Source organism: Danio rerio, chromosome 10, assembly GCF_049306965.1.
Source record: "Danio rerio strain Tuebingen ecotype United States chromosome 10, GRCz12tu, whole genome shotgun sequence".
Classification (NCBI taxonomy): Eukaryota; Metazoa; Chordata; class Actinopteri; order Cypriniformes; family Danionidae; genus Danio; species Danio rerio.
The window spans coordinates 38,542,725-38,563,388 of NC_133185.1; the positions used below are offsets into that span (position 1 = coordinate 38,542,725).

General features: G+C 35.1%; 2 protein-coding genes across 9 annotated transcripts in view; one reads left to right on the top strand and one right to left on the bottom strand.

Moving 5' to 3' along the window:
• ryr1a (ryanodine receptor 1a (skeletal)) overlaps positions 1 to 3,620 on the top strand; it is a 142,288-nt gene extending 138,668 nt beyond the window's left edge. For all 8 annotated transcript variants that reach the window (XM_068223834.2, XM_073914988.1, XM_073914987.1 and 5 more), the window contains 4 exons: positions 2,053 to 2,117; positions 2,210 to 2,310; positions 2,384 to 2,435; positions 2,871 to 3,620. In XM_068223834.2, coding sequence (XP_068079935.2) covers positions 2,053 to 2,117; positions 2,210 to 2,310; positions 2,384 to 2,435; positions 2,871 to 2,966 — 314 coding nt within the window. In that variant the 3' untranslated portion in view covers positions 2,967 to 3,620. The remainder of the gene's footprint in view (positions 1 to 2,052; positions 2,118 to 2,209; positions 2,311 to 2,383; positions 2,436 to 2,870) is intronic.
• A 4,079-nt stretch (positions 3,621 to 7,699) lies between these two features.
• il2rga (interleukin 2 receptor, gamma a) lies at positions 7,700 to 19,986 on the bottom strand. Its single transcript, NM_001128271.1, has 8 exons — positions 19,874 to 19,986; positions 16,536 to 16,617; positions 16,283 to 16,458; positions 16,057 to 16,193; positions 13,878 to 14,046; positions 9,315 to 9,426; positions 8,735 to 8,831; positions 7,700 to 7,948 (listed from the first exon to the last, which is right to left on the bottom strand). Exons 1-8 carry the CDS (start codon positions 19,938 to 19,940, stop codon positions 7,700 to 7,702), a joined length of 1,089 nt encoding a protein of 362 aa, NP_001121743.1. The 5' UTR covers positions 19,941 to 19,986.
• Between the last annotated feature and the right edge of the window lie 678 nt (positions 19,987 to 20,664).

Sequence of the window (20,664 nt, forward strand, 5' to 3'; positions counted from 1 at the left end):
TATTTATATACTTGTATAACTATATATATATATATATATATATATATATATATATATACTAAGATAACTTAAACATTTTGATTAAAGAGTAGCGAATATATATATATATATATATATATATATATATATATATATATATATATATATATATATATATATATATATATATATATATATTTTTTTTTTTTTTTTTTTTTTTACTTTATTTTTATACATTAAAACATTTTACAGAACAGAACATTCAGTGACAGCAGTGATTATTAAAAAAAAAAAAAAACAGAAAAAAAGTAACCCTGAATGTAAATAAATACAAATTACAAAAAAAAATATTTTCATTTTTTTAAAGGAGCTGGAAATATTATGTGCTGTTCTGATACAAAGTAACAGGTGCCCATCTTTGTTTAAAAATATCCAGTTTTACTTGAAGTTGAGCAGTCATATACTCCATTATATATATATAGATTCAAGTTTTTCTATTCACTGTATTATTGTTGGAGGGTTTGGCTTCATCCAATTTATTGTTATAGTCTTTCTTGCACTTAGTAAAAGTATATGTAGTATATATCTCTGGTTTTTATTATATATACCCTGGGGTATCCCTTCAAGCAAGAAAAACGGGAGAGTAAAAAGTCGTTCTAACTGCATAATTTTCGTTATCTCAATCTTTACCACTTGCCAAAATGCAAAGATTTTCGGACATTCCCAAAATATATGTGCATGATTACCCAAACTCCCGCAACCCCTTCAGCATTCCTCTGACTGTGGACGGTTTGCATATTTTGAGAGCATCAATGGTGTTCTAAAAAAACTCATTTTTGTTTTAGCGAAAGAATGTTATTTAGATTTTTCGTTTGATTACATTAAATAAGAGGTGTCACTTTAAAAATGACACATCTATAATGAAAACATTTGATTGCTTTCCTAACTTTTTATGCTCATTTAAGACAAAATGTGTTGTGTGTTGTGTTTAAAAGAAAACCCACCAAGATCGACATGTATAGATGTTGTTATTATTATTATAATTATTATGTATATGTGTTCAAACACGCACCCAAAACCCAGAATCTGTTTGGGAAGCAGCATTTATTTATCACAATGGAGTGTGCCTGACAGTCACGCACCGCTACATAAACTGACTGTTTTGAGGATGGCATAGGACAGGCAACGGCACCTATAATGGAAAGGAAGGGAATCCCACCATTTTTATATTTATTTTAAAGTGTTTTCATGCCTAAATAAAATAAAAGCACAGAAGAGATTCACATTTAAGAGCAAGGGGTGTCCCTTGGTGGTTTGGTGGTATGGCATACAGGGAGGATCGGCTCCTTGATGTTTATTGCCACCCTTCATAAACAGATTGAAAACACTGGAAAATACCTTTACGGGATGATAGCTGGATAGAATTATAAAATATGGGAGAAACGGGAGAGTTGACAGGTATGATTTGTGCTGAATGAGGGATTTATAAGACTTTTTCTGTTACACTAAACACTTGTTTAGGCTTGATTTGATATTTATTATAAGGGGCAGATATGATATAGATATGAAAATCTTTGCCAATACCAATATTTATTAACTCTTCATACTTGAAAGCAGTTAAATCTAAATCTTGGTATTCAATGTTTATACAAATACAGTGGACAACTGAACGCAATCTATTAATTTGTGTATTTTTCACACTACAATGGCACTTTCACTATGCATATTTATATTAAATTAATATTAAAAAATGAAATTAACTTGAAAATAAAATGTAATTTCCAAACTCCTCAAGTGCTTCCAAACTTTTATAAGTTATTTTTTTCTGTTGAACACAAAAGAAGATAATTTGAATAATATTAGAAACCAGTAACCATTGACCTCCATAGTAGGAAAAACTAACACTATATAAATCAATGGTTTCCAGCATTTTTCAGAATATCTTCTTTTGTGTTGAACAGAGGAAAGAAACTCAAACAGATTTGTAAAAAGTGACGGATGAGGAAATGATGACAGAATTTTCATTTTTGGTTGAACTGTCCCTTTAAATTCAGTGCTTGTTCTTCTGCATAGGTCTGATCATTGATGCCTTTGGTGAACTGAGAGACCAGCAGGAGCAAGTGAAAGAGGACATGGAGGTATTAAGATCTTTACTGTGAGGTATAGATGAATCATATTCATAACTCTTAATATATTTGCTGACATTTTGCACTTTGCATGGATTCTGCAGACCAAATGCTTTATATGTGGCATTGGGAGCGACTACTTTGATACAACGCCCCATGGCTTTGAGACCCATACACTTGAGGAACACAACCTGGCCAATTACATGTGAGCATTTTTCTGATGTAACATAATCTTTGCATATTCAGGAAAACAGAAGTGATGTTTCTCTCTTCACCAGGTTTTTCCTGATGTACTTAATCAACAAGGATGAAACAGAGCACACTGGCCAGGTAAATATGTTCATCACCTTATCATAATTACTATAGTGAAAATGGATTTAATAGGTGGCACAGTGACTCAGTGGTTAGCACTGTCGCGTCACAGCAAGAAGGTCGCTGCTTCAAGTCCCATCTGGGCCATTTCTGTGTGGAGTTGTTCCTGTGGTACATAGGCTTCCTCCGGGTGCTCCGGTTTGCCTTACAGTCCAAAGACATGCACTATAGGTGAATTGGATTAACTAAATTGACCATAGTGTATGTGTGAATGAGTGTGTATGTGTGTTTCCTAGTACTGGAATGCAGCTAGAAGGGCATCTGCTCTGTACAACATATGCTGAAATAGTTGGCGGTTCATTCCACTGTGGTGATCCCTGATTAATATGGGGCTAAGCTGAAGGAAAATGAATGAAAATGGATTGAAACATTGAAGACATGTGTGTTTGACAGGAATCATACGTGTGGAAGATGTACCAGGAGAGATGCTGGGATTTCTTCCCTGCCGGAGACTGCTTCAGAAAGCAATATGAAGACCAGCTTGGATAAATGTGGCTTTGATTTGTACGTAGTGCTTTAAACTAACACATCAGGTATGAGATTCGTGTGCCAAAATCAGAAACGTACTATTGACCTTATTCTCCGCAGACGAGCGGGCGCTGCCATTTGAATCTTTTTGGCACGAGACTTCCGGTCTCATTCACTTCCATTCATTTTTAGACATTAAAAACTGCTCGTTACGCTGTTTGATGTTGCAAACTGATATTTCCTTGTTATATTATTCTACTTGGTCTGTATAGTCATGCAAACATTTGTTTGTAGAGCAAGTAGTTTGACCGTTTTCTGCCGTTTATTATTCCTAGTCATTTCTCCCATAGGCGACTGAATCGGAAGTTCTAAGACAATCGCGAAAACAGGCGCACTTCCGCATTTTAGAATAAGGTCAATAGACATGCACAACACCAGACCATTTCAGCTCTTATATATGTTTAACAGGCATGTTATTTATTCATTTTGAGGATTTTGGGTTGTTTTAAGTATGTACACGTTTAAAATGTTTTGACCCAGAATGTTTTTTTTTTTCTCCGTAAATTGGAAAATGTGATTTTATTCAATGTTCTCCTGCAAGTGACACTTTAAGATGAGATCGAACATTAGAGTGGACTCTGAAAAATGAAATAAAATTCAAAATGTGCATATGAATTATGGACTAGCTTTTTATGAATGTTTTTATTTAATGTTTACAAAAGCATTACATTCTTTAAACATCATACAATGATATAAAGAAAAAACAAACATATACTCTTATGCCGTGTTCAGACTGCATGATTTTAACCCTGATTTTGACTCGCTGACAGGTTTTAAGAAATCACAGACAAATGCCTGAAATCACAGGCAAATCAGCCCTTGTTCATGAGAGTAACAATCACACAGTGTGAGCTATCCAAGACGCAATCTGAGAGAATCGTCAATGAGTCGCCGACACCCATGAGATATTCGGAATGCTAAATATCTGGAGCTGTCGGCGATTCAAAATCATGCAGTGTGAAATGTGCTCTGATTGAAAATAACATCAGCGATCAACTACAGCCAATGAGAGATCAGCATCCACTAGTATTGGGTATCTGCAGGCCAGCAGGAGGTTGTGGGAGATGTTAAAAGGGCCTATTTGGTCTCAAGAAATGGAGGAAAAAGTAGTGGAGCACCTGTGCCTGTTTAATGCGTCATCTGAGCAGTATTACAACCCGGTCAAAAAAAGAAGAATTGAATCCCTTTAAAACCCAGCTGAGCAAAATAAGCACGTTTTCTACCCCACCAAATGCTTCTTTCTCGTTATGTAGAAAATAACATAGATATACTACCCCACCTTGCGTTTTTAATGTCACTTCTCACGTGTGTTTGGTTGTGAGATGTAGTTTGCTCACTGAGACAAAGTTGTTGGCTGTTCTTCCTATTGTAAAGTCATGCAGTGTGAAACCCCCTGTCGCCGATCCATCTTGCAGTGTAAACACATCAGTGATGGAACGCTACCCTAGATAGTCATGCAATGTGAAAACATCTGTGATGTGACTATAAAAATCATGCATTCTGAACTGAGCATTACAGTAAAACATGAGAGGAATGAAAATGTTTATTGAAAGGTTTTAATCCACTTCAAATGTTGACTATATATATATATATATATATATATATATATATATATATATATATATATATATATATATATATATATATATGTGTGTCAAACTATGTTGCAAAAAAGCAGCAGCATGAATCACAAACAGAAATCATACCACGGCCACTTTATTAGGTACACCTCACTAATTCGGGATTGTACTACCTTTTGCCCTAATCCTTCATGGTACAGATTCAGTAAGGTACTGGAAATATTCCTCAGAGAATTTGGTCCATATTGACATGATAGCATCAGGCAGTTGCTAAAACTGCTCTATTGGATTGAGAGCTGGTGACTGTGGAGGCCGTTTGAATACAGTGAACTTATTGTCATATTCAGGAAACCAGTCTGAGATAATTAACGTTTTATGACATGGCGCAATATCCTGCTGGATGTAGCCATGAGAACATGGGTACAGTGTGCTCATTAAGGGATGGAGATGGTCAGCAACAATACTGTTGAGATGACACGATGCTCAATTGGTACTAATGGGCCCAAAGTGTGCCAAGATAATATCCCCCACACCATTACACCACTACCAGCAGCCATAACCGTTGATACCAAATAATGTTGTTAATGCCAAATTCTGACCCTACCATCTGAATGTCGCAGCAGAAATCAAGACTCATCAGACTAGGCAACAATTTTCCAATCTTCCATTGTCCAATTTTGGTGAGCCTGTGTGAATTGTAGCCTCAGTTTCCTGTTCTTAGCTGACAGGAGTGGCACTCAGCGTGATTTTTCTGCTGCTGTATCCGCAACAAGGTTGGACATGTTGTGCGTTCAGAGATGCTCTTCTGCATACCTCGGGTGTAACGAGTAGTTATTTAAGTTACTGTTCTCTTTCTATAAGCCTAGCCATTCTCCTCTAACCTCTGGCATCAACAAGGCATTTTTACCAACAGAACTGCCGCTCACTAGATATTTTCTATTTGTCAAACCATTCTCTGTAATCCCTAGAGATGGTTGTGCATGAAAATCCTACTAGATCAGCAGTTTCTAAAATACTCAGACCAGCCCGTCTAGCACAAAAAAGCATGCCATGCTCAAAGTCACTTAAATAACCTTTCTTCCCCATTCTGAAGCTCGGTTTCAACTGCAGCAGATCGTCTTGACCATGTCTACATGCCTATATGCAGAGTTGCTGCCATGTGATTGGCTGATTTTTGAGAAATTTGCATTAACGAGCAGTTGGACAGGTGTACCTAATAAAATGGCCGGTGAGTGTATATAACAAACTCAGTGCCTAAAAAACCTTTAGTAAATAAATTTTACCTACAATCCTATAAAAAAACAGAAAAATAATTCCATACACAAATATAGAAAACTCAACAGGAGCAAACAAGCAAAAAGACAATATTGTTAAAAGTGCTTGGATGAACTTGACTACAATGCAGCTTCTTAAATTCATTAAAATAGCAGACACTATATTACCATGTGCATATCCACCTGAACTGAGCTATTTTCAGGGTTTCAGCAAGTTAAATGTAAGTCTTTTTAAGACATTTTAAGACCATTATGAATGAAATTTTAGACTTGTACACAGCTAAATGCTAAGGATTTTTGTCAAATATCCCAGTTTGAAAATATTTTCACTTGCCCTATTAAAACATGATTAAAATCTAATAAATTTAACAAAACAATATTAATAATTTTGTTGGAATAGTTTTTATTCGTTATCAACTATATCCATTCCCAAACCTTATAACCCTGACCAAGAATATAACAAAAAATAGCTGTCAATCACTTCAGTCTACAATAATAAGAATTTAATAATACAAAATTTAGGTCAGGTCAGTATCCTCAGCAGTAAATAAATGGAGAACTTTTAAGCAAATGTTACTGTGAGGAAAGTAATTAGATGCTATTTTTAATTTTTAAAAATCTAAAGTTTTATCAAGATGGTGATTGCATGGGTGTTAATGGCCAAATTGGGTAGCTTTACATAAACAAATGAAAATTAAGACCTGTTAAAAAAACATTTAAGATCTACAACAAAACATTATTGTACATTTAAGACTTTTTAAGGCCTAACATTTAGCTTTTGAGATTTGATGTGCGAGATGAGATTTGAAAAGGACTTCAACATTACATAACATGCACAGAGCCTCTTTTTCACTTATTCTGAAATCATTGTTGTGATTTTTTAAACTGATTTTCTCTTAAATTATTAGTAAACCTACAATTTTAATTAATACACAACAACAATGTACTAAAACATTTTCCTTCAGTTTTTGAAAAATGTTGGAGAAAATAATTCTGTAAAAACTTTGCCCGTTTACGGCGAAAATGCCAACACTCTCCATGTATTCCTATCATTGACAGTGCATCATAGGACTGGGTGGGGCTAAATATGTGTTTTGGTATACTTTACATTTGCGATTCTCTAATTGGTGGAATAATCTGTACTAGGCCTGCACTATATATCTTTTGAGCATCGATATCGCAGTGTAATCATTCGCAATAGTCACATCAGAGGCATACGCAATGTTGAGTTTGTATTATAATTCATCATTTGCATGTGTTTTTGATGCCTGTGATTGTATAATGACCCTAAAAGCATTCAGGCACAACAAATTGTAGCATTTGTGACTTTAACAACGATTAAATTTACTGAATTACTTTTATTTTTATCATTCAGTTACTGTAATTGAACACTGTTAAGCTTCATCCCAATCGATCTAACATTATCAATTCTTCCCAAATAGAGATATTCAAGTTATCTGGTAAAATTGTATTCATATCGCTATATATATATATATATATATATATATATATATATATATATATATATATATATATATATATATATATATATATATATATATATGTATGTATGTATGTATGTATATATGTATATATATATATATATATATATATATATATATATATATATATATATATATATATATATATATATATACACACATACATACATCTCGTAATGTTAGATTTTTCCAATACTGTGCAGCCCTAATCTGTACGGCATTACGGGGGTGAAGTCGTTTTTCCTCATCAATCTGCCCCCAAAATGCCATTCTCGTGTAAATGAATGGCTAAAATGCATGACAACTTTCCCATTTCCCATTGTTGAAAACTGACTGGATTAGACAGGATTGTCTACTTGAGAAGGATTTTGGGTTTGCAGGGGTTCAGCAGATCCGGGTATTGTTGAGGCTGATGAATATCTGTGCATGCTTTGGTAATCAGATGATACGTCTGTTGGGTTGGAGAGGATGCTCTCACTATCACTGCTGGACTGGGAAAAGATCTTGTACTCACGAACAGGGCAGGCGCGCTCTGTAAAATTGGGTTTGAAACCATTCTCCAGATCTTTAGGCATGGACAGCCATTTCTGTAGGGAAATGAATACAAAAAGATACTTGCGTTCCTCGCTATGAAGAATCATGTATGGTAAAAAAAAAATGACATTTTGGTCACACTTTATTTTGATGGTTTGTTTGTTGAATTTAAGTTACATTGCATCTAAATGCCAACTATTTATCAGTAGATTCTAAGTAGGCTGTTAGGTTAGGGTTGGGGTTAGTGTAAGTTGACTTATAGTTATAGTCAGTGAAATGTCTTTTGAAGGAGCAGTATGCAGAGACTTTAAGCAGACAGTCTACTAATACTCAAATGGACCATCAAAATAAAGTGTTACCTAAATTTGTTCTAATATATTTCAAAATATACAAAGGAATTGGCAAAAAATAAATCAATTTTATATTATTTACACTTCATATATTTCTATGCAAGACAATACATTTACAGGTGACATTAAGAACATCTTTATTTGCACATCAACCAATCAACATACTAAAATATTTATAACTATGCTGATGCATATAGTTTACTGTTATTATTATTGCTATTTTTTTTATTATTTAATGCATTTTGGAAACTTTGATCTCCATACTCATTTTACTGTAAGGTTGGAAATGTATTTCTTTACCCTAAAATATATTTAGAAATATTTTTTTTTCTTGTTAAAATGAAATATATTTTCCATTTCAAAAATATATTTAACACAGATACAACATATATTTCATATGTTTTAACATATTTCTGTCAGGAAAATTATATTTTTTAAAAATGGGATCATTTTCAGAGATTGTCTGAGTGAGAAGGAAATGCTACTTACTTCAACATTGCCGTCATAGTTGTCAAAAAGGGCCGCAAGATAATTGCTTACATTCCGTCCTGCATTTGGTACCACTGGTATTAAAATTATCCTTAACCTAGGGAATGTTGAACATTTGGTTAGAGGGAAGAATTGTTGTGCTGATATCCACCGGTCAAATATTTGGGGTCATTTTTTATTTCATGTTTTTTTTTTTTTAAGAAAATGATTATTTTTATCAAGGCAGCATTTATTAAATGTAAAAAAGGAATTGTTAAATATTTATTGAAATTTTAAATATCTGCTTTCTTATTGGATATAGTTTCAAATGTAATTATTACTCCAGTCATTATTGCTTTTTTACTATTACCATTGATGATAATGATGATAATAATAATAATAATAATAATAATAATATAAACTACTTTTGAACAGTTGTTTTATAGTGCAATAACTTGTACTGTATTTTTGCTGAAATAAATGCAGCCTTGGTGAGCAGGATTAGCTCATTTTAAAACATATTAAAATCCTACTGGCCCCAAACTTTTGACAGGAAGTGTATATGTTTAAGAATTATTATACACAAAGAAGTGATTCAAACCTTTCACTGTGGACGAGCAGGCAGGAGAGTATGACGAGTAGAATTGTTGCTCCCACAGCATACAAGACCAGTGACGTCACAGACATGGAACCCAAACTCTCCGGAGAAAAAACTGTTATGAAAATCCCTTTTTTTTATTAGCAGATCTCTCCAAACATATTCATGTATTTTACAGCTTTAGCACACTTAAGATAAAATATTGCTTCTATACTGACAGCAATACCCAGTGCTTGGCAACTTTAGAGAGTGGGCACTCAAAAGGAAGTAAGCCTGCAGAACTGTACCAGATTAGAAAAATGCCAAACCTCAGTGCCCTTAAGGTTCATCATAATCTCTCCCATGAAGTTTCACAGATGTATAACTTTTGATCAATTTTGGAATTAAAATCAAGCTATTTTAGTCAAATATTGATAAAATGAACAGTTGGATGTGCCAAAACTTTCTTCAGTTAAACAGAAAACTGAAGTTATTGTGTTTGGGAACAGAGATGAGGTTCTCAAGGTGAATGCGTACCTTGGCTCTAGGGGTCAAACAACAAAAAATAAGGTCAAGAATCTTGGTGTGATTCTGGAGTCAGATCTGAGTTTCAGTAGTCATGTCAAAGCAGTAACTAAATCAGCATATCATCTCTAAAACATTGCTAGAATTAGATGCTTTGTTTCTAGTGAGCACTTGTTCATGCTTTTATCAGCAGCAGGGTGGATTACTGTTATGGACTCCTCACTGGCCTTCCCAAAAGACAGTCAGACAGTTGCAGCTCATACAGAACACTGCGGCCAGAACCAGAAAATCAGAGCACATCACACCTGTCCGCAGGTCTTTACACTGGTTCCCAGTTACATTCAGAATAGATTTTAAAGTATTATTACAAGTCTATAAAATTACTAAATGGTCTAGGACCTCAGTACATTACAGTCATGCTCACTCAATACAAACCTAACAGATCACTCTGTGTAGCTGCGCCTTTACTGAATTAGCATTGTGCTATGTCCGACAGATCGCACTATTATGGCTTTCTTTTATTTTTCCCTCTTTTATAACCTGTTTAACACATTTTTATCTGTTTTTAATCATTTTTGTCTTTGTTAATTTTATTTTTTATACTTTTATTCATGTTTATGTAAAGCACTTTGAATTACCATTGTGTGTGAAATGTGCTATAGAAATAAACTTGCCTTGTCTAATCAAGTCTTTGAATTACACTTTAAGCAAATAATAGTACCTCGCAAAATAACTAGTAAACTATTATGCAATGTCATCGTGACACAAACAAAGAAATTATGTTTAGAAATAAGTATTAAATAGAACTTTGTAATTTATTTTAAAGAATAAAAATATCACAGGAAGGCTAATTATTATATACAATTATGTACATAGGGCAACTTTTTGAACAATGTTGCCGGGCAAATTTGGGAAATAATGTCCTCAATGGGCAACCAGGTACAGGGCAGCTAATTAGGGCAACAAGATACATATACTGTACGATATTGTTACCCATTCTCAATAGGAAAGCAGCTGAGCATCATCACTCTTTAATAATGCCTGACAACGTTGCTCAAACAGTTTCCCTGTGTAAATTAGCATTATTGATAAATCCTACTTTTGCTTGTGTGACTCTGTATTTCTGCAGCTCTTTTATTTTCAACATGCTATGCAGAAAAGAGATTTGTAATACTGATAAGATGTGGTGGTGACATGTTAAAATATAGGTCCATTAGTTAATACATTTACTAACATTAAGTATGAATAATCGTCTAAAGCAGTTCAACATTGACTAACACATTATTGAAATCCAAAGATGTGGTTGTTAACATCTAAGAGCCCCTATTATGCATTATAAAAGGTCATATTTTGGTTTTGGGGTCTTTAAAAACAGTTAGATATGCATGCATGGTCAAAAAAAACTTTCCTTGTCTTATAATATGCATTTATTTTACCTAATTATCCCAACGACTCTCATGTCATTTGTTCAGTGGCTCATTTGTTCCCAAATTCCTCTTCTGAGTGGGGCTAATCTGCGCTGTTTGGTCCGATGACTGTGTTGTAATTGGTTAACTGTGTTCAGCACGAGATAGAGAGAAACGCCCTGCACGCCTATGAAGTACCCGGAGTACAGAGTGTATGTGTGAGACAAATGCAGGAGTGCATGAAAGCAATGCAGTTAAACACCAGCCTATTCCTTTACTCTTAACCTAACCCCAAGTAATAACAACAACACACATTCAGTATTAATCCACACAGTCGCAAAAATTGAAATATTTTGAAAATTGACCGCGCCACATGCGAGCTGATATTGGCCTCAGCAAAAGCAAACGGCAAATCTGTATTTTTAAACAAGTGCACGTTCTGAATGCTGAAGTCATTCTGCTTTGTAAACCTGCGGTGCCAGAACATCTGTCTTTGTTTTGGTTATTTAACCTGCCCAATGCCAGTTTAGCCAATTATATTTCAGCACTCTGGGTTGCCTTTGTAGAAAAAACGCTATTTGATTTAGTCAGGAAGACTCTCAAAGTATGTGTCTGCAACTGGAAATTGACCACCGGGGGACAGTATAGCCTCCGAAATGTAAGGCTTGAAGCTTACGCTGCTATTCTGAACTAATAGTCTGAAACAGAAAGCAGTTGAAGGATGGCGTGTTTAAATCCATTATTTATCTGACTCCATTGTAATAAATCTGACTCCATTAAAGTTGTTCTCATCATTGATAAAGAGAAAGAATCTCAAAGCTTAAAGCAAGCAAAGTTGTTAATTAAGTTACATGTTTAAATATACAGACAGTAGAATAAAACAAACTAACATACTGTATTATGAGATCAGCTGTAACATATGCACTGCTGAGCAACAAAGACAGTGAAACTGCCTTTGTTAGCATATGAGGCTACGCACCTGTGTGCGGGAGAAGCAGAGTAAAAGCCATTCTCCCAGATCAACACTTACCTTTCCTTATTATACCCTGAGCAAAGCATTGTCAAACATGAGTGAAAACCAACCCCCAAAATCAGCTGAACATGAGAGCAAAGTTGAGGAGATAAAGTGTGGGAGAAGAACATTAACAAACTCCCCACAGGCCATGACTCAACAATAGTAAATATATATTGTATATTGAAATACAATCAATCAACGTCTCTGTTGATTTCATCCCTACAAAGCTGAAGTCATAAACTGTCAAATGACACCAAACATGACAAAGTTATGAAGGAAGATCACGAGCAGATGAATTGTGTACGGTGAAAGCACATGGTTAATGTAAGCCAGGGGTGCTTAATCCTGTTCCTGGAGATCCACCTTCCCGCAGATTTCAGTTGCTACCCATATCAAACACACCTGCCTGTAATTATCAAGTGGTGTTCAGGTCCTAATTAATTGGTTCAGGTGTGTTTGATATGGGTAGCAACTGAAATCTGCAGGAAGGTGGATCTCCAGGAACAGGATTAAGCACCCCTGCTGTAAGCAAATAACAGAGATGTGTATTGGAGCTGTGAGGAACTCTGCCACACCAGGAGAACCAGGGGCGGACTGGCCATCTTTTTAAATGTGACCAATTTTTAAATGTGGGCCGATCAGTTTTTATTTTATTTTTTATATGTATTGTTTTTTACGTGGAGGCAGCTTTTATCTCTTGCTAGATGTGATATTATGATGATGATGATAATAATAATAATAATAATAATAAATGTTAAGCATTTGGACCAATCGGCGACGGCCGCCTGATTTTAAGATGGGCCGACCCAATCCGAGGTTACCCGGACGTAATTAAAATCAAGAATGGCAAGAATGTCATATTATTTCACCATCTGTACATCAAAATAAATAGTGAATGTGCGTGTCCGTGGGTGGGGCTATGTCAGTGTGGTAATGTGGGCTGATGTGGCTACAGTGCCAGGGCTGAATTTTTGTCCCAGTCCGCCCCTGAGGAGAACCCATCCCATGCTTGGAATGTCTCAGTAGTTCTTCATTAGCATAGAAGGAATATATAAAAGAAGAATATATAATATTTTCTCATCTTACAGAAATAAGACGCAGAATCACATGAGGTGGTTATTAACTAGCAAATAATATCAATAGTATGAACTTAAACATTAGGTGAACAGGTTACATTGTAACGCTGTGTCCTAACATTCCACTAGTGTCTGAAGAGAAAGGCGCGTTTAGGTTTTGCTGGATCCAGCAGTTCATATTTGGTATTGTTTCGTGTTGACGTCAATACGAACAGGCTAACAATCCGGATGAACGACGAATCATTTAAACATTTAACCATTTAAAGTCCAATCTTTCATATAAAAAATCTATATTTTAAAACAAGTGCACGTTCAGATTTAACCCTTAGCTGGATAATTTCACTTAGAGCTGTGTTGCACACTGCGTGCTGTTTCAAAAATCCATAGTACGGCCATGAGTTTACATGAACTAACGTTATTTCATATAAATAACATTGACTAACATTAACAAAGTTGAATAAATACCTTAATAAATGTATTACTAATAGTTTGTTCATGTTAGTAAATACATTAACTAATGGACCATTATTTTAAAGTGTTACCGATGTGATAAGCTCGTCAGTACCTGTGTCATTGAAGGCTTTTTCAGTTCCCCATGTCACAGACTCACTCCACTCGCTCCAGAACTTGGACTGGCCGCAGGATGAGGTTATCCGAGCCCTGACCTGAAACTTGTACTGTTTGTTTGAAGGAAAGGGCAAACTGTATGTGGTCCTGACGCCTGGAGTGGTGTCCTAGGATCAGAGGAGGTGGAAATCATTTTGTTTGTCTTCAGTAGTGAGATGATCATAAGGTGAGATACATAAAAAGCGATTAATTCAACTAGAAGTTTAGACGAGTACTGGGACTTTCTGTCATTTGTTTATCACTTCGTTTTTTGGATATTACATTGTTAAACCAATAGGTGGCGTCAAGTTACATGGTCTGGTAAACATACAGTCTTACATGGTTTACCAACTAACTATACACAATTTTGTTGTATTAGAAAAAAATGTACAAGCCACAAGCTTTTTAATTCATTACAAATGTAAGATTATACATGAAGAGTTCAGAAGACGTCTGAACATCTTTTTCAAGTCTCCTTCAAAAAAATGAAGGGAACACTTAAATAACACAGTGTAACTCCACGTCAATCACACTTCTGTGAAATCATACTGCCCACTAAGGAAACAACACTGATTGACAATCAATGTCACATGGTGTTGTGCAAATGGAATTGACTATATATATATATATATATATATATATATATATATATATATATATATATATATATATATATATATATATATATATTCATTTTCTTGTCTGCTTAGTAATAACCTTTATTTAACCAGGTAAGTCAATTGAGAACCAGTTCTCATTTACAATGACGACCTGGCCAAGAGGCAACATGAAAAGCAGATGCTGTAAAAAGCACTAGGGACACAATACAATAACAACACAAATGCAGATAATAGCATATAAAACCAACAACAACAAAAAAAAAACTAAAAACAAGCACAGTGATCTTGAACTATTGACTGAATAGAATTTTTAAAAGATGATAGCGGAATGAAAGTGCTGAGCTTTAAGGTCTTTATTAATTCTTTATTAATAAAGTCCCTTTATTAATTCAGGGTTGCCACAGGGGAATGAACCGCCAACTTATCCAGCAAGTTTTACACAGCGGATGCCCTTCCAGCCGCTACCCATCTCTGGGAAACATCCACACACACATTCACACACACACTCATACACTACGGACAATTTAGCCTGCCCAATTCACCTGTACCACATGTCTTTGGACTGTGGGGGAAATCAGAGCACCCAGAGGAAACCCACGCGAAGGCAGGAAGAACATGCAAACTCCACACAGAAACGCCAACTGAGCCGAGGTTCGAACCAGCGACCCAGCGACCTTCTTGCTCTGAGGCGACAGCACTACCTACTTGCGCCACTGCCTCGCCCCTATATATATATAGTATGTCTTAAAAGTGAGTGCACCCCTCCCATTTCTGCAAATATTTATTTATAACTTTTCATAGGACAACACTGCAGAAATGACTCTTTGACACAATGAGTAGTAGTCAGTGTAAAGTGTGTATAGCAGTGTAAAATTATTGTCCAGTGGGTTTCCTCCTGGTGCTTCGGTTTCCCTCACAGTGCAAAGACATGTGCTATAGGTCAATTGAATAAACTAAATTGGTCGTAGTGTATAAGTGTGTGAGAGTGAATGGATGTTTCCCAGTACTGTGTTGCGGCTGGAAGGGCATCTGCTGTTTAAAATCATATGCTGGAATAATTGGCAGTTTATTCCGCTGTGGTGACCCATGATGAATAAGGGACTAAAGCAGGTCGCACACCAGAAGCGCCGCTCGGACCTGCTTAAGCCTTTTTACTGGGTATTAACGTCTCGCTCTTTGAGCAAATCCTTAATAAAGCAGTGGCCACACTGCACTTTTTGCCCCATAGACTTCCATTTATACACATACAAAAGCGACAGACCAGAAACGCAAGCTCGTGCGACAAGTTCGCTGCACTGGAAAGTTCAAGCTTGGTGAACTCTGACCTGCGAAATTGCATCACGTGAGACCAATCGAAGATTAAAACATGACCTCTCTGTACAGAAACTTAAAATGTGGACCAATCACTGGCCATTTTTAATATTCAATTAACTTGTTTAATCCTGTGTCAGTTCGACAAAATTTTGCAAGCTCAAAGTCTAGTTAGCAGTTAGCATTTCGTTTTATAACACTCATTACCTTCCAATTGTTCTGGTCAGTCCTGTAACGAACTTCGCTCTCAATGCAGTTGTCGTTCTTCGTAACATTCCAGTAAAGCCACAATTCAGCATCTTTTTTCTCCACCACAGACAGGTTGGTCGGAGGGTTAAGCTTCACTGTTTAACATCACAGTAACATATCAATCCATCCATAATACCATTATGGTTAAATCTTGAGAAAGCAAAAAACGAATGGCTTCTCATACCATATTCTTTCAGCATATGTTCCTGTTCCGTCACCAAACTGCCATCGTCACGGTACAGGCTTGTTTTCAATGTATTAAAGCGTTGCGTTCTTTCTTTGTAGGGGAGCATGCAGGCCACATTAACACCATTTGCTGTCTCATATTCAGGACAGTCTTCGATGTCAAAATATGAAAACCTAAGAGAAATCACACATCAATTGTAAGTTCCCCAATTTGATTTTTAAAAATGCTTTCTTGTTTCATTAATACATACCCGCCCTTGAGACTGTAATTGTACTGATGTTCGCTCCATGTGCAGTTCACATAGTCCAGATTTATGATAAGGCAGTTTATTTCTGAATAAAGATGAGAGAAACAGTATAGTAAATATTATACTGGGATACTTTAGAGGAGATTGTTCTACTTTTTGGAATTCCTGATTTTATGCAAATCTATTAATTTAAAGAGGTAATCCCAGAATAAAGGCGTTTGGCGCTTGTCACATGTTGTTACTCTCTATGTGCAACTGAAACAAGGCTGGTTAAAGCAAACTGGCGCATGTGCGCAGAAAACCATTCCCGCGTGCCTCACACAAGCTGCTCCTGCTTCTGTGAATCCCGGTTGTTTACATGCACACCAATAAAATACATGCCGCTCATGCGATGTGAAACCGGAGTAACAGCCTTTTATGTTACTTTTATGACACGAGGTGTCAACACGCAGTGTGTTTTGCAAGTTGACAAAATGAAGTTTATATAACACATACACGATGATGATCTTATTTTGACTAAGCATGGTTATAAAGCAGAAAGGAGGGATAGAGTCAGGGAGGTAAGACTTAAATCGGGCCTAAGATGAACGGATAATTCTAGAAACTATATATATATATATATATATATATATATATATATATATATATATATATATATATATAGACAATAGGGCCGATAGACAATGCCACCGTCACCAATAGACAACACGATGCTAAGCCGGCATCGGCAATACTCCACCCTGCCCCGTCACAAACCCTCTCGCAAAAAATACGCACTCACACTCAAATGGCATTTTAGAATGAAAATGATCCACATCTACACCGTGTTTACGTTACACAGTTTATCACAGTTTTACAGTTTATCCACACTGTCATGCGCTCACCTGAGTTCCAGAGACAAAGAGCAGTGCACATCGGACAGTTTATCAAGGATGTACCACTGTATCGCGTCTCACTATAATTATTAAACATGATATTCAGACATCCCAAGTCTCCCGGAAGTTCCGTGAGTCTCTATGCATTAGTGGGACTCATAAGTTTTTAACTTTTCTAAAAACTCTTTAGATATGCTTGAAGTTAATCGCAGATTTTGCATGCTGTCCTGGGAGAGAACCCTGAGCTCGGAGATAATTGAGTCCAGGCCTCCCGCCTGGTCAATAATCATATAAAGAAATCAGGTCTCGAGAGCTCCACCTGGAAAAGGAGGAGATAGGGTGGAAGGGGGGATTCTTCCAAAACAAAGATAAGGCAGTAAGGTGAAATCCGTCTATTTAATGTAAACTTGAATCAATCTGATTGAATTATTGCTGATTATACATGAGAAGCCAGGCATGATCAATCATATTGCATTTTCCTCTCAAAATTACTTTATAAAACTTTACTAAGAGAACATTCTTCTTTACTGAAAAACAATGCTAAAGTCAGATATTCCACTTTGAAAATGTGTGTTACATGCCAGAAGGTCAGTATTTGTTTTGGTCATTAAACCCACTCAATGCTAGTTTAGCCAAATATGTTTCAGCACCCCGGGTTGCCTTGGTGGAAAACAGCGTATTTTGTTCTTTTAGTCAGGAAGATTCTCAAAGCAAGCATCTGTGTCCAATATGCGACCTTCGGTGGAAAGTAGCAGACTCCAAAATGAGATGCAGATTCAGAGTTCCACATGAGGTGGTTATTAATTAGCAAATAATATAAATATTAGGAATGTAAACATGAGGTGAGCAGGTTACATTGTAATCCTGTGTCCTAACAACAAGCTAATTGAAGAGATTTACAGTAATATGCAATTTGGCTATTTGCACAAGACGATATGACAGAAATTGAAATACAGCCATTCAGAAGCACAGAATAGTGCACTCACTGCACTACAAAGGAATGGCAAGGTTTATGATCTAATTAATACATATTAACCTTCTTTAATATTATTAAATGTGGATGCTAAATCACTGACATGTGTTGGCTTGCACTGAGTCACAGTTATAAAGTTCAATTTCAAACGGTTAATTTTACTTTCAAGATCTGAGCTGAACTGTCTGCTGCTTTCAGTATATGGCAATAAATGTCATGTAAAATGGCATTCAAACTCACATTATTAGCGTTAAGCACTGAATAAAGCACATGAGGTGTACATGAGGCGATCATTGTCAGTTTATTCTGTTGTTCAGCTGCTTGACGCTGTTTATAAAATATAAATTTCAACTCCTTTTAGTATGGAAAATATGTCTTCTAACACATGCTGTTGCTTTTATTTAGAACACTGTTTAAGTCAGCCTTTAGGCTCGACAGTCAAGCACACTACTGTTGGTGTCGTCAATCTGGCAACCTGCGCTTTCGTTTGTTTTGAACCAGGTGTGCAATACCTTTTTTAACCACTGGGTGTTAAACTTACAAACTGCACCTTTAAGTGGGCTATTAATATTGACATTAATATTAATGGCTTTTATTCTAGCTGAAGTAAAACAAATAAGACTTTCTCCAGAAGAAAAAGTATTAAAGGACATATTATGAAAATTTCATTGCTTTGTTAAACATCGTTTGTGAAATATTACATATTAATAAAATTAAACATTAATAATATATGCAGGAGGGCTAATAATTTTGACTCAACTGTATATGCTAATGAATGACAATATAAGAAGTCACCTTTTCTGCAGAGTGTTATGGTTATTATTAGTCAGCAGAGGATGCTCATTCTGTATGGTAATTTCTGTGTAAAAATGAACATACAGGAAATGTTCATTTCCGGTCAAATACAGTACTATTTTAAACAGTGTTACTTCTTAAAATGGTGTCAGTCAATATCCGAAATACCAATTAAAATAACATATTTTGACTTTAGTCAATGTTAGTGTGAGAAATTGGTCAGAATAGGTTGTAATCTCATGTTGCATGTGACACATGTTGGAAAGCAGCCATCTGAAAATCATTTCCTCAATTTTACATTACTTAAGACTACTTAACACAGTTTCTTCAGGATTATCAATCGATCACCTCTGCTGATGAAATAATCCTTTTTAGACTTATGTTAAGATTATTTAAACATTACATTATTTTTTTTACATCTTGATGGTTGTAGAACCACATTACTTCCGTAGTCTTTGCAAACAAAACCACAAAAAGGAGAAAAAATAAATAAAAGATTGAAAAACTTAGCCGATTTAGTCTAGTTTATTTAGGAAGTACTTTTTATATAAACATATATAGTTTAGTACTTTTTAAATATGAACTATAATATGTTTCATGAAAGAAACATGATCCATGTGTGTGATCATATCAAAATCTAGATGAAATAATACAAATAATATCCAGATTTTCTAAAAAGACAAATCTGTGATACTCACTTGGATCAGATGATGCTGAAAATGTGCAAAAGTTCCCAAAGAAAAGAGTGAGAAATAGTAATTTCATCTTGAACAGGGTCACATAACGCACTTCTTGTTGTTTCTGTTTCTGCTTATCTGGGTTTGTGAGCTGACGTATAGATTTCCTGTTCACACTTTGTTCATAACCTGATGTTAAAAGAGCTACATGTCTCTATAGGAAAGATGATATGAAATTGATATTTTATATCATTTTATTTTGCAGTTCACAAATTTACATAAAAACAGACACAATGTTATCCAAAAAACTAAAACTGATATATATATATATATATATATATATATATATATATATATATATATATATATATATATATATATATATATATATATATATATATATATATATATATATATATATATATATATATATATATATATATATATATATAAGGAATAAACATATATAACAAATTCTGTATAATATGTAACAATCAAGTATACAGCACAATAAAAGATTCCCGTTTATGATTCATATTGTAAACAATCTTGTGCTAGGAACTACTAAATAGTAAAAATATATCTTTATTTCAGTGGATAAATTCTTTTGGTTATAAACTGTAATAAAGAACACATTTGTTGATTATATTTTTGCATTATACACTGGGGAAAATAAGTATTGAACATGTCACCAGAAAACATATTTCTAAAAGTGCTGTTCAGTTGAAATTTTTCCAGATGTTGGTAACTATCAAAGAAATCCATTTATGTAAAGAAAACAAAACAACTTAGTTCATGAATGAAGTTATGTG